This window comes from Ostrinia nubilalis, chromosome 8, assembly GCF_963855985.1.
Source record: "Ostrinia nubilalis chromosome 8, ilOstNubi1.1, whole genome shotgun sequence".
In the NCBI taxonomy this organism is placed as follows: Eukaryota; Metazoa; Arthropoda; class Insecta; order Lepidoptera; family Crambidae; genus Ostrinia; species Ostrinia nubilalis.
This window is the reverse complement of record NC_087095.1, coordinates 5368778-5383372: the sequence shown is the minus strand read 5'-3', so window position 1 is coordinate 5383372 and position 14595 is coordinate 5368778. Positions and strand designations below refer to the sequence as shown.

The following is a 14595-nucleotide window of genomic DNA, read 5'->3' as shown; positions in this document are numbered from 1 at the left end:
ACTTGTAACAATATATTAACTTAAAAGATACTGAATAAATGTTTTTTCATTTTTTATTCATTTTCACTTCTCAATCATTCCCAAGCACCTGTTCAAATTTTAACAGTGATAACTACTTACTGAGATTAGTGCTAAGTAAGTAAGGAGGCTATGGTTGAAATGATGATGATGATGATGAAGTAAGTATGAAGCCGTGCAAATCAATTAAGAAATAGCCTATATATTAGCCACAGAATTAAGCCTTTTCAGTTAAATTAAAAAGCCAATTTCTATAACAAAGCCGGATGAAAGCTTTATTTTAAAAGTCGGCTATAAGTTCAATAGTACAATGGAAACGGCCCCGCTAGGTCTGAATTTAATTACCTACCTCCGAGCAAATGTTTTGATTCTAAACATTTTGTTCATTTTCAGGAGGCAAACCTGCGTGACACAATGACTATCCTGAATTCAATTTGGAGGAAGCTAACGAATACCAAAGCTCTGGAAAAATCCAGCGGCTGCCTGGAAACTCAGTTCTTTGAGACCGTTTACCGGGTTTCTTATTTGACAGGTTTGTGTCTATTAAATAAATAATATTCATTTAATTGGAAAAGTACGCAGTTATTTCATTGATTTTATAGTAAGAGCTCTTTCTTCGAGTCTATACCGATATTTAGTTTGTCGTTTTTTGTCGGTTGGAATTATTGCGGCCGCACATCTGTTGTTGCAACATGCAACATTGAGCAACCTCTCAGATCAGTACAGCCTGTCTAAGCTCAGATTATTCTTTGCTATCATTTATATTATGTTATAATATTAAGCTACTAAGCGGGTACTTTGTTATTTTTATTTTTATGTAATAGCGGTAGTTTCACCATTGTTTCTAACGGCTGTTGCGTCAGTCGAATACACGAACTTAAACGTAGCGGTTGTTGCTTATTTAAATTCCCTATTCCGATATACCGACGATATAACATTTGGCGAACGAGATTAAAAGTTAACGCGTGCAAATTAATTATGGCGAAAGTTACGGTCGGCATTTTAACTTCATTTAGCCACGAAGTTCAAGAGTGGTCGGTGTATAAGGCTCGTTTAGAACAATGGTTTCTCGCAAATGACATTGGTGCGGAGATAGACAAAGCCGGTAGTAAACGTCGAGCCATTTTACTAAGCAACGTGTCAGAATCCACCTACAAGCTTGTACGTGACCTAGCTTTACCTAAGGAAGTGGGAGTTTTGAGCTATGAAGAAGTTGTGTCGCTGCTAGATGGACATTTCAAAGCAAAAAAGTGCACATTCGCTGAACGATGGAAGTTTCACAGCGCCACTCAACATACGGGTGAAAGTCTGGCGGAATGGGCGGCGCGCGTTCGAAGCTTAGCATCGCATTGTGGTTTTAAGGCTGAACATTTGGATGAGCAGCTTCGTGACCGGTTCACTCTGGGCCTGGAGCCTGGACCAGAGAGAGACACATTGTTCACCAAAGACTTGGCTGAGCTGACGCTGTCCAGCGCCCTGGACATAGCTGAGGGGGTGCGGTGTGCTCGAGCGAGCTCTCACGAGGCGGCGCAGCGACAGGCGCCGGCGCTGCAAGTGATGAAGGTGGCGATGGCGCGCGGCGCGGCGGCAGCGCGCGGGCCCGGCGGCCGCGGCGCATCGCCGGCGCGCGCGCCCACGGCGGCGGCTGGCGAGCGGTGCAGCGTGTGCGGCTTCGTCGGTCATAGGGCGGAAACGTGTCGGTTTGCTCGTTATAAGTGCAGGAAGTGCGGTGTTCAAGGCCATCTCAAACGAATGTGTAAAACATTAGCGGGGCAGCATTATGTTGAGTGCCGTGAGGATGTCGATGACGATGGTAAGCGATTATGTTGTAATATTCGCACTCTTCGTGGAGAACCTCTGCGGGAATCGGTTGTGGTCAATGGTTTTAGCCTGTTGTTTGAAATAGATACGGGATCACCGGTTACCGTAATTTCTGAGCAGATGTATAAACGTTATTTTTCAAACGTTAGCCTGGAACCGAGTGACGTCATTTTACACAGCTACAACGGAGATCGATTGAACATTATGGGAGTAATTAAATTATTATTTACTTATAATGATAAAAGTAACGATATTGTGGTATATGTTGTGCACAATGGGGGACCTCCGTTGTTGGGCAGAGATTTTTTTTCACGCTTCAATTTACAAATTTGTGCTTTGAATAATTGCAGTAACTTTGTTGAAGATATAACCTCTAAATACCCGAAATTATTTTCTGAAAGATTAGGTTGTTTTAAAAATGTTGAAGTAGATTTGCCTCTTAAGACCGATTCGAAACCGATTTTTTTTAAGGCACGCCCTTTGCCATTTTCTATTCGTGCAAACGTTGAAAAGGAGTTAGAGCGATTAGTAGACTTAGGCATTTTAGTGCCGGTGAAATATTCCGACTATGCGAGTCCTATTGTTCCAGTCTTAAAGCGTGATGGCTCAATACGTCTCTGTGCAGATTATTCGGTAACAATAAATAAGCAATTACTTGTTGACAAATATCCATTACCAAAATATGATGAACTTTTTACAAAACTGCACGGTGGGAAATTGTTTAGCAAACTAGACCTTTCACAAGCATATAATCAACTGGTTTTAAATGAAGCCTCACAAATGCTCACCTGCATAAATACGCACAAAGGGCTCTTTAAATTCACTAGATTAGTCTTTGGTCTCGCAAGCGCACCCGCTATTTTCCAAAGAACCTTAGAAACCGTGCTCGCAGGGCTAGAAGGAACACTTGTATTTATGGATGACCTCTGTATCTGTGCTGAAAACAGGACCCAAATGATGTCAAGGTTAGCTGAAGTGTTCCGTAGACTAGAGGAGGCAGGGTTTGTTTTGAACAAGGAGAAATGCAATTTTTTTCAAGAATCTGTTTCATATCTGGGGTTTGTAATAGATCGCAATGGTATTCACAAATCGCCAGAGAAGGTAAAATCGATTTTACAATCAAAAGTGCCGACTGATACGACAGAGCTAAAATCGTTTTTAGGTATGGTAAATTATTATAGAAACTTTGTAAAAAACGCTTCTGCTATCTTGTCACCCTTGCATAAGTTATTACAGAAAAATGTACCATGGGTATGGACTACGGAGCATGAGGAAGCTGTAACAAAAATTAAACGTCAGTTAGCATCTGACAACACTTTAACTCATTTTAACCCTGAGGCTGAGTTAGTACTCACTGTAGACGCGTCGCCATACGGTCTTGGGGCGGTCTTATCACAAATTGAGGAAGGTATTGAAAAGCCAATTTCTTATATGTCCCGTTCTCTTAATGCAGCCGAAAAACGGTATAGCCAAATTCAAAAAGAGGCAACAGCTATCATATTTGGCGTGAAAAAGTTTCATCAATATTTGTACGGCCGAGATAAACCATTTCTATTGAAAACAGACCATAAACCTCTCATATCAATATTTAACCCAGACAAAGGGATTCCCGAAATATCAGCCAATAGATTACAACGTTATGCGATTTTTCTGTCTGCGTACAAATATAAAATAGAATATGTCAATAGTGTTCATAATTGCGCCGACTTCTTAAGTAGGTCTGTGAGCGAAGTCAGCCCGCCGTCCGCTCGGGAGCACCCGACTGCGGGTGATGAGTCATCGCTCGACAGGTCCGCGTATGTACGATTTGTTTATGAGGGCGAACGGTTTCTGTCTCTCTCCGACGTGCAGGAGGCTACGAAGCGAGATAACAAAATATCAGCGGTTTTGCACTACGTATTGAATGGGTGGCCAAATAAAATTGATGATAAGTACAAATCATTCTTTAGCCACAGGTTGGAATTATCTGTTGAAAATGACTGTCTAATGAGAGGGCATAAATTAGTTATACCGGATAGCTTACAAGTTAAGGTCTTAAACGAATTACACAAAGGTCATTTGGGAATAACAAAAATGAAGGAAGAAGCCCGCCATAGGTTTTGGTGGCCGGGCATGTCCGCGGCGGTGGAGCGGCGCGCCGGCGCATGCGGCACGTGCGCGGCGCAGCGGCCGGCGCCCGCGCGCGCCCCGCTCACGCCCTGGCCCTACCCGGCTCAGCCATGGCAGCGGGTTCACTTAGATTTTCTCGGCCCAATTAACGGAAAAACCTTTTTAATCATTGTGGATGCGTATTCAAAGTGGGTAGAATGTTTTGATGTGTCTACCGGGTTTAGTTCCCGCATAGTAATTGAAAAGCTGTGTGAAGTGATGGCACGATTTGGTTTATTTCATACTATTTGTTCAGATAATGGAAGCTCGTTCGTTTCGACCGAGTTTAAACAATTTTGCTCTCGCAACAGCATCACTCACTTAACGTCTCCGATATACAACCCAGCTAGTAACGGTCAGGCTGAGAGCTATGTGAAGATAATCAAAAAGGCTATAAAGTCAATATTAATGTCAGGTTCAAACTTGCGAGATTTAAACATTAAATTACAAGAATTCCTTTTAACATATAGAAATTCTATTCATACTACGACCAACCGGTCTCCCGCAGAGATATTATTCGGCCACAAATTAAGATGTCGGTTAGATCTTCTTAAACCTCCCGCGTCATCTCCATCAGACACTGCACTCAACAAATGCGTCCAATCTAAACAGTGCTTACAGAGTGACAATTATCGGGGCAACCGGGAAGTAGACTTTAATCAGGGCGATTTAGTGCTAGTTAGACTTTATAATCAACAAAGACAATCATGGACCCGTGGTGTAGTAGTCAAGAAAATCGGCAATTCATTGTACTTAGTACAACTCAGCTGCAATGATCAGATTGTTAAAAGACATGTAAACCAACTGTTAAAGTATAAGGGGGGAGAAGATGGATGTTGCGAACAAAAACCGGCGACGACAGATACCGTCCCTGCCTTCATACTTCCAGTGGAGCAGAGTGCGGAGCAACCTCCTAGTACGGAGGAGTTAACACCTACTGCTGAGTCTTCAGGGACCTCGAACGCTCAACCGGCAACTAATATCTCCCCCGAAGATCAAACTGAGAGCAATCCAGAGGACTGGTTTGATTGCGGCAATGAAATTGGACAAACTGTTGATGTCACACCAGCGACGCCCCCCGAGTCTGAGTGTGAACCTCAAACCACACCTCAGAGGGAAGTCTCCACACGTTCGAGACGGCCTAGGCGCGTTGTAGACTACAAGAAGTTTTTTTGAATAAAGGTGGAGGGATGTTATAATATTAAGCTACTAAGCGGGTACTTTGTTATTTTTATTTTTATGTAATAGCGGTAGTTTCACCATTGTTTCTAACGGCTGTTGCGTCAGTCGAATACACGAACTTAAACGTAGCGGTTGTTGCTTATTTAAATTCCCTATTCCGATATACCGACGATATAACATATTATTACCACGCAACTACGCCCATGCTACGTCACGCCATGTCATGTCTAATTAGAAAAAATAAATAAAAAGAAAACAGTACAGTTCAACAAAGTTTACGATCATGCAGGTCATGTCTAATTAGAAAAAAATAAAAATAAAACAGTACAGTTCAGCAAAGTTTACTTAAAAGTGTGTATCTCAATAGAGCAAGTGGAAAATTTGTGTTCTATTTCGCGTTATTCGAGTGCCTGTCGATGGAAATAGCTTCGTATGAAAAATTCCGGTCTCGTGTAATAGCATGCAACGGTCGCCGCTGCTAGCGGATATTGCATTTTTTAAATAAACTTTATGCAAAAAACTGCGTCGTAGTGGCTCTTGGCGTTGTAGATTCCAGTTAGGTAGGACCTTTTCACTGATTTTGTGAGGCTTGAGTGAATTACAACATTCTGGTTTCACGAAGACTTGCGATTTCAACTTCATTAAGCGTGTTCAAGTTCAAGTCAATTGGGGGTCTAGACAAAGTGCACATTAAAATCGCAAACCGGTCGAAAAGTGGTCGAACGTCCTTTTTTTTGTTGATGAATTCGATTTTCTTTTGATAAGTGCATTTTGTCTAGGGGGGTTGGTCTCAATATTTATTTATATTCTAGTTAAAATGTAGTTCAGTCTAAAACTCTAGAGACCAGACAGTCTCTTGTAAAATATAACAATCAAATTAGATGAAATAAAAAAAATGTGTCAAACCAAACTACTTTTAAACCATGTCAGTCTTACAAACAAGCTTTATTTCAAACCAGCAGTTTCAAACATAAGTTTCTTTTCCCTGAAATATTCTCTTGGAAAAGTTTAAGAATGTATTCGCGTTAGGAGAACGATAACAAAGGCCTTCACAGATCTAAGTTTAGCTCAAACTTATCGACGTGTCTCCACTTCAAGCCGCGAAGTTGGCACAAGAAAGTTGGTCTAGAAGGTTCACGAATAAGCTATTGATTAGTATTTTCAGTTGTGCAGACAATAGCAATTACTAAAAGGCCATGTAACAAGAACAAGCGTAGATTCAAACTCCAGCTGAAGTTGTATCAATTACCCTACCACGCTAAAACTTGACACTACATCCGTATTCTCAAACATTACTATGAGGTCTCACAGTGCGCGTGGACGCACAGGGTGACATACGAGCTATATTCAACGTTGTACGTTCGATTTGCTGCTTCACTTAAGCAAGCATCGGTTGAGAATAGGGGCGTTATACACACCCCTTTCCCATATTCAATCCTTGTCCAAATCCGGATTTCAACTGTCAAATTTAAATCCTGTTGTTGATACGTTTACACTTTAATATTAGTTATTTAAATAAGTCTTAAACAATATGAAAATGGAAAAACCTCGGAATCCGTAGATATTTCGAATTCGGACGGATCTGACGAAATATTATAAAGATAAAGACTAAGTAAATATAATGTGTTTTCATTGACTTCCGTAGTAAGCCTACTGAATTTAATGCTATTGTGCAAAGAGTATGAGTTGCTCGCTCAAGTAACTTGGATGAAACCGCTGCTAAGAACATACTTTAATAATTCGTTTGGGCTTAATGAACTTTTGAGGAAATTCCTCACTGGCGGAATCTTTCATAATGTTCATATTACAAAATGTAATAAGAAAGGCTGTTTGAAAATGGGAAGGTTGAAGTTAAACGTTATGATTCAGAAGAAAAATAGCGATTATTAAGTCTTTTCTTTAGCTATCATCTTCTGTTCGGAGAACCTTACTTACAGGGCAGATATGTACCATCCTAGACTGTGCGATGCGGTCAAATACCTGCCTTGTCTTGCATAAAAAAACCCTAGTGTCTGGAAGCTAAACCTGCCCACTAATCTAATCATGGTCTAGTATTTCTTATAGGTGTAGGTATCAAGTTGAATCGATTTTATCAAGTTCTAATACTTCTGGGTTAATAGCAATTCATGACAGATAGTCCTCACGTATTTCGTCTATGAGGGCTGAGTTGGTCTCATACTTATTACGGGCCTTAGAGTTATATTTTTTTATGTATCTATAGGTACGGTTGCGGTAAAGTTAAAAACTATAATTATCCTACAGGCATATCTATGGCGGATGAAGATATCCCTTACCTGATCTACAGTAGCGTTGTGAAACTCCTTATATTCTTGCTGATTGTTGGAGAGTTCTGGCATCTCGCCACGGAGGTGACAAGCTTCGATGAGATGGCCGACATGGTTAACATCACTGTCATTCAGTATATCGCTATTTTCAGATACAGGAGCATGGTAAGTTAAAGTGCAGTCAACAACACATTGGAATATACATTTTGTTGCAAAATCGCCCACATTATTTTAGACATTATTAAGTGCCAAAGTTTGATCGAAATTCATTGGTGTGACATGTCTAGAGAAGCTCAGAGAACTTTAACGTGATAGATAGAACAACTGAGCGACATTAAACAGTGCCACCACAAAACAGTTTGACGTCCAATATTGCGATAAAATCAACTGCACGAACGAATAAAGCGGAAAGATAATTTTCATTTGACTTTTTGTGTATTCTTAATGGTCTGTCATGGTTTTTTACTTTCGGTCAAATAAACCATCCCATACGTATAAAAACTACAACCTCTATAAAGGTCCTAGAAATGCCTATTATGTTCTTAATATGGATTATGGAACCATTATAAGATAATGTGTCACGATTTTTCACAGTTATACCATAAGGATGTGTACAAAAAACTAGCCACATCCATGGAGTCGCAATATTTTGATATATCTACAAAGGAAAGGAGGGATGTGGTTGATTACTGGGTCAAAAGGAATGCTAACAACGTGAAGTTGTTACTTGTGTTAGGAAACTGTACCTTAATTGCTTGGTAAGCATAATATTATGTGAACATCTTCATAGTTGGTAATATTTTTATATTGAATCTGAAAACATGGGACTATAGGGAGACATTGTTCGTTCGTTCATTCGTTTCAGCCAAATGACGTCCACTGATGGACAAAAGCCTCCTCCAAGGTTTTCCACAATGCATGGTCCTGCGCTGCCCGCATCCCGGCTCTTCCCGCGACCTTTACCAGATCGTCGGTCCACCTAGTGGGCTGGCGCCCACGCTACGTCTTCCAGCCCGTGGTCGCCACTCGAGAACTTTTCTGCCCCAAAGGCCATCGTCTCTACGAGCTATCTGCAGGAGAACCAAAGTGACCGACATAGTTTGCAGAATTGCTAATATCAAGTGGCAGTGGGGGGGACACATTGTATTTTGTAGTAAATTTTACTGTTTATCGGGATAACAAATCCTATTTCTTCTTCTTTTAATATTCCAGTTTATTAATCAACCTGTTTATGTCCTAGGTTTCTGTACCCCTTGGTAGACGACCTGGAATACAACGTGTTCATCGGGATTCGCCTGCCTTTCCCTTACTATAGCCCGGTGTGCTACGCCTTCGTGTACCTGCTCTTGTTGATAGTCTTCTCGTATATATCCCACTTTGTGATGGCCAACGACCTGATCATGCAGGCTCATCTACTGCACATGGTGTGCCAGTTTGATGTACTCTGCAACTGCTTTGAGAACTTAATGGAGGATTGTGCAAAAGGATTTAAAGGTAAAATGTATTGTAAGGATCGTAAATAACATCACGAAGTTTTATAGAAGTTTTTGTCGAAGTCCATATACTTTCTAGTGTCTTTTAGTAATATGCCTCGGAGAAGATGTTTTTTAGAATGTTTATTATGTCTTAAAGGTATAGATCGAGAAAGTCTGCTGGCGAATGCGAATTACAGAGAAGTCTTCAAAGCAAGGCTGGGTGATATGATTACTCAACATCGGTATATTCTTGAGTAAGTATTTTTGGAAGTTAAATAACAATAAATAGGTAAAGACAAATAAGTTAGATCGGATTAAGCCAAGTCATATGCCTATGGCACTTATATGATGATTAAATCTATTGTTACAACTGATGAAGCTGATGAAGAAAATCCCACATCACACACAGGTTAATAACATACAGGGGTGAACTATGTGTGACATCAGACTTTAAACTTTTGTTGCAAATTTGCATCTCTTACAACTACACAAGACCACATAGACACCATATAAATTGTTTCAGCCACGCCATGGAACTCCGCCACACGCTGAGCGGCCCCATGCTAGGCCAATTGGCGGCCAGTGGGACTCTTATTTGCTTTATCGGTTATCAAGCGACTACGGTAAGGAAACATTAACGACGATTTAATCGATGACTAGCGGAATGGTAGTACCTTTTGGGCTTTGCCACATTTCTCAACCCGGAAAGAGACCGTAACCGTATCAACTTGAGGCGGTCAGTATTCTTTGTAAACTCCAAACTTACGGTTTTGATCCCTTTCCGAGTTGATAAGTCTGCTATGAGCTTTATTGCCGGATGATCGGTCACTCCAATATAGTCGCTTATTTCCAACTTTAGATAACTATTGGAATCGAACCTTTTAACTCACAAGCTTACTTAATCTCCTCTAAACTATGCTTTCATTGTTTTTTGTTGTCATAATGTCTGATTATTATATTCCAGTCTGGAGCTTACAACATCACCAAGTGCCTCATGAGTTTGTTCTACCTGTGTTACAATTTGCTTGTGTTTTACATTATTTGTCGTTGGTGCGAAGAAATTTCAGTTCAGGTAATTTTTTTAAAGACTTTTCCATTGTCCTGTCGCATCTTCTTAACACTAGAGTGCTCGCGCGGGTGACATATGTCACCCAGGGTGTAAAATTTGTAAATATTTTTTTAAGGTATCGAGCTACAGTGCTGCCTTCTCAGGTATTCCTCGAGCATGTATTGTCGCACATGATAGTAGTAATGCCATCTTGCTAGACGCATCAATGTGAGTGCAGAAAACATTTAAAGTGTTTGGGTGACGCATGTCCCCCGCGCGAGCACTCGAGGAATTGTTTGAGATCTTATCATCGCGGTTTAAAATCAAGTTTACTTTCATGTAAGTTCAAAGTTATACTTTTTAACCATTTTTTAAACTTTTACAATAATTATATTGATTTATAAGCATAAACTGATGCAAGAAAGTAGTTGTTTTAGATTGTAAGTAATGTAGTAATAATACACCTAGGTCTATAAAATTAAAAACCAGGATTCTTCTGGGGTTGCGAGAACATCAACTAGCACAAAACTTGCCAGTAATGTGGCAAAGGACGTTGTGTTTTTGCACAAGAGCAAGAAATCGAAGCACTCGTAAGCAAATGTAACAAGTGGAATAGGCGTTTTTGTCCAGATCATCAAATCAAATCGTGCCCGAGTTGTGATCAAAATATCACAGAATAAGATCAATCTAGTGATTAACTTTCTAATTAGGTGCTATTTTTGCCATAATAATGGGTCCAAGGACTATTTAAACGACTTTGGTCTCGTCGACTCTAAAATATTTGGAAAATATTGAAGTATTTATTTTGGTGTATAATATGAGTTCATGAAAGAATTACTCGCTTTTTTTAAATTATTTAGTAAGAAATATTGTTTATGTTTAATATTTTAAATTGTTTTACTTGTATTAATTAAGATTAGAAAAAATAAACCCATATCATAATGGGTGACATATGTGACCCGCGCGAGCACTCTAGGAGTATTTAGGGGCGCGAGCACTCTAGTGTTAAAATTGATCTTTAAAGCACATGGTTTTAGTTATACAAATTACCAAGAAACCAATTTGTTTCTTACTAATTACGACGACACTCGATCCATCGTCATGCCAACAAATAATTAAAACTGTTTCAGTACCTATAACAGAAATAAAAGCAGTAGGCTTATTTACTGGGTACATAATAGATAACGTTCTAAACTAAAAAATAATCTCTATGTATTTGGTGGATATTATTCCTGCCTTTCTGTCACTTAACTTTTTGTTAGAGCAATATTATATGGCCTCAGAAAATTAAGGTAATTGAATATGAAAGTTATGTAGAATAGGAAAAGTGGGAGGAAAATGATGAAGGCGAAGGATAGAACATTAATTACGCGATTTTTTCATTATAATACATAAAATATTACAATAAATGTACGAATCATGAAACTTGAAATTGACTTGCATGTGTTCGTTAGAAAATAATATGCCTACTGCTGAATACCTCTACTGGAACTCTAGCGGTAGCCTTTGAGGGCATGACGTCACGTGTAATGTGTCACGTTCACAAAGCGCTGGGCTGGGCTATCAAGTTATCGTTTGAGTGGTATAATTGGTGGATAATTGGACGCCTTACCTTAGTTGGCCAACCTAGAATGAAGTGTCGCTTTAGCGAGGCCATCGACTCATTGTCAACTTGATGAACATGTGCATCGCTAACAAATTAGTCTAAATCCGTACGAAATGTGGTCTAGTCGGAATTAAATGACATCATGCTGTTGACGTAATATTGCTGTGGTAAAACTGGATTATTTTTTATTTATGAATGTTTTATAAAAATGTTTTTTCCATAGACCTTGAGAAATTATAAGACCGTTCACCCATGGTTGTGCTCTCTCTAGTACGGTAAATGAGGTCTTCTTAAATATTAACTTCTAATTAATAGAATTAATTTATCAGAACGATATATAAATTACTTTGTAACTCAGTATTAATTTGCTCGTGGAATGAGGAATTATAAATCACAAAAAAGCATACTCTTTAGTGTAGGTTAGGTAGGAAGAAAGTGACATCATAATCTCTTTGACATATTATGCCTTTTGATAAATCATTCTTCTTCGTCGCTACACTCTTGCCGTAGTGGTCGTGGTCGTCACACCAGGTTCAGTGGCAAGCCTCACAATCCGTCGCCATTCCTCCCGCACTGCAGCCTTTCTTGTGCACTCGTGGAGTGGACCATTGAGTGCGGTTTTGACCTGGTTAGTCTAGCGCATGGGCGACCTGCCGCGCGCTCTTGTGCCCTCAACCTTCGATAAATTAGAAGTGGTCAATTAGCGATGTTACATACTTCCATGTATGTGAACACCACTTTCCATCTGTTGAGATTGAGGCCAATAGTTTCTTCGTCGTGACTCGTGGCTAAGACCTAGATTTTAAATAAATAACTTGAAAAAATCGAACTGCCTAAGGCAGGAACCCAACCCACGACCTTTCGCTTGCCGGGTGACTCTTTCATCTGAGCTACTTAGACACTGGATGAACTCGTCGACATTTTAATGTGTAGTTGCTAAGAAACTTTAATAAGACCTAGATCTTTTTCAATTGCAGAGTCAAAGAGTAGGTGAAGCAGTGTACTGCTCGAACTGGGAGTGCGGTGCTAGCAATATCCCTGGAGTCAAGGTGTCCCTGCTCATGGTGATAACGCGCGCCAACAAGCCCCTGACCCTCACTGCTGGAGGGGTCTACGATCTGTCGCTTATGACTTTCAGCTCTGTGAGTAACCAAGTTTATACTCATAAAACCTGAAAATTATAGTGGACACTATTCACAAATAATAAATTAAATTTTCTTAAAATTACAACAGTCTTTTTTAGGGATTGCATAATGTACTATTTTAAATTTCTTATATTTATTTGACTTGAAGTCAATTAATCTTCGGTCAATAGACTGAAAAACAGCCCGCAGGTGCGTTCGTTATACGTAGTTTTCCCATTGTGTAGGTAAATATGCAAAAACAGCATCACAGCTCATAAAGTAAAAGGAGAAAAAAGAGTATCACAATTGACTGGTGGAGTCTAGTTTAGTCTGTCTAGTTCCCAAATTATGTGACTTTGTTCACCGCACAATACAAAAGGACAATGGGCAAAATGGTACCCGGCTCCAATAGATATGCTTCTAGTGTCGTTTGAAAGGTCTTACCAAGACGAACAACTTTTACTATGGCCACCAGCCTCAGATCTGGTTGTGTTCGAAGATAAACATACTTTTTTGCAAAATGGTACCCGGCTCCAATAGTTATGTTTGTAGTGTCATTTGAAAGGTCTTACCAAGACGAACAACATTTACTATCGCCACCAGCCTCAGATCTGGTTGCGTTCGAAGATAAACATACTTTTTGTGTAACCAAAGTATCATACGTGTCCATCTTATGGTACTTAGGTTATGCGAGGCATGAAGGGTTTACTGCTCCAGCATCCTTCCTTAACTCTATAATTATTGGTAGAGATAATTGTGAAATAAATGTTTTTATTTGAAGAACACTACCCCCTTATTTAAAAAAAGTTATACCTAGGATGAACCTTGGATTAAAATGACATTTCCATACCAAATGACAATTTAAATCAGAGTTCATCTAGGGTGTAACTTTTATTAATAAAGGGGTTGGAGTTTTATTATTTTTTGTGGTTAAAGATATTTATTTTCTCAAAAAGATTATTATTTTTTAAGGGTTTTATTATGGGTTGCTAAAGCGAATAAACCCACAAGACCCAATAAGTCCACCCACAAGATGGACCGACGACCTTATAAAGGTAGCGGGAAAGCGCTGGATGCAGGCCGCCACCAACCGGCCATTGAGGAAATCATTGGGGGAGGCCTATGTTCAACTGGACGTCTTATGGCTAAAATGATAATGATGATGATGATGAAAGCGAATAAAGGGCTAATAGCTTGGGTAGTTCATCGTAGGTATAACTCCTTTCCTTTTCAAGGCTTCTTTTAGTTATATTAATAGATTGTAGTCATAGTACATACTCGTATACATGGATGATTGTGTTATACTTTCATTATAATACTTAGTGGAATTACTGCTTTCAAAACGTGAATTAGAACTGGCCCCATAGCAGACATTTTCCTACATCTAAAGGCCTTTTGAAATATATATTGGTTATGGCTATTGGAGCGGGTACCACTTTCCATACATTTGTGCCCATCATCCTTAGTAACTCTATGTCTGTCGCGATCAATCCCGTTGCTAAGCCTGTATCTCTGTTAAATGGCCGCCAGTGTGACAGCCCTTGACGATTTGTCAAATGTGGAACGGTCACAGCAGTTCCTCGAAAACAATGGGTGTTAGACCACTAAATAGATTACCATGTAGGTACCTCTACTAATAGGTACCTAGCTTCGTTTAGGTTTTTAATTCCCAATTAAAATACTTTATTTTTGCAGATATTAAAAACATCATACAGCGCATTGACGCTCTTGCTACGTCTCAAAAGTACGGAATAAAAGCTAATATCATGTTTATAATGCACGCAAGATTTACACGCGTAGTGATTTCAGCAAATATTAGAATATCATCTAGATAAACACAGCTGTCGACGCAAATAACGATGGACAAACGAAATAAACTTGGTAGATG

At 39.6% G+C, this 14595-nt stretch overlaps 1 protein-coding gene across 1 annotated transcript; it reads left to right on the top strand.

Moving 5' to 3' along the window:
• Window positions 1-432: 432 nt before the first annotated feature.
• LOC135073787 (odorant receptor 4-like) lies at window positions 433-14524 on the top strand. Its single transcript, XM_063967964.1, has 9 exons — window positions 433-550; window positions 7432-7619; window positions 8049-8212; window positions 8695-8948; window positions 9087-9183; window positions 9453-9552; window positions 9894-10001; window positions 12561-12725; window positions 14403-14524. The coding sequence occupies exons 1-9, from the start codon at window positions 433-435 to the stop codon at window positions 14460-14462; spliced, it is 1254 nt and encodes a 417-aa protein (XP_063824034.1). The 3' UTR covers window positions 14463-14524.
• The last annotated feature ends 71 nt before the right edge of the window (window positions 14525-14595 follow it).

Excerpts from the sequence above, each read along its gene's own strand:
- LOC135073787 (XM_063967964.1), top strand. The coding sequence starts at position 433 with ATGACTATCCTGAATTCAATTTGGAGGAAGCTAACGAATACCAAAGCT. Across the intron at positions 551-7,431 it reads CCGGGTTTCTTATTTGACAG|GCATATCTATGGCGGATGAA; the intron begins GTTTGTGTCTAT and ends ATTATCCTACAG. Across the intron at positions 9,553-9,893 it reads TCGGTTATCAAGCGACTACG|TCTGGAGCTTACAACATCAC; the intron begins GTAAGGAAACAT and ends ATTATATTCCAG.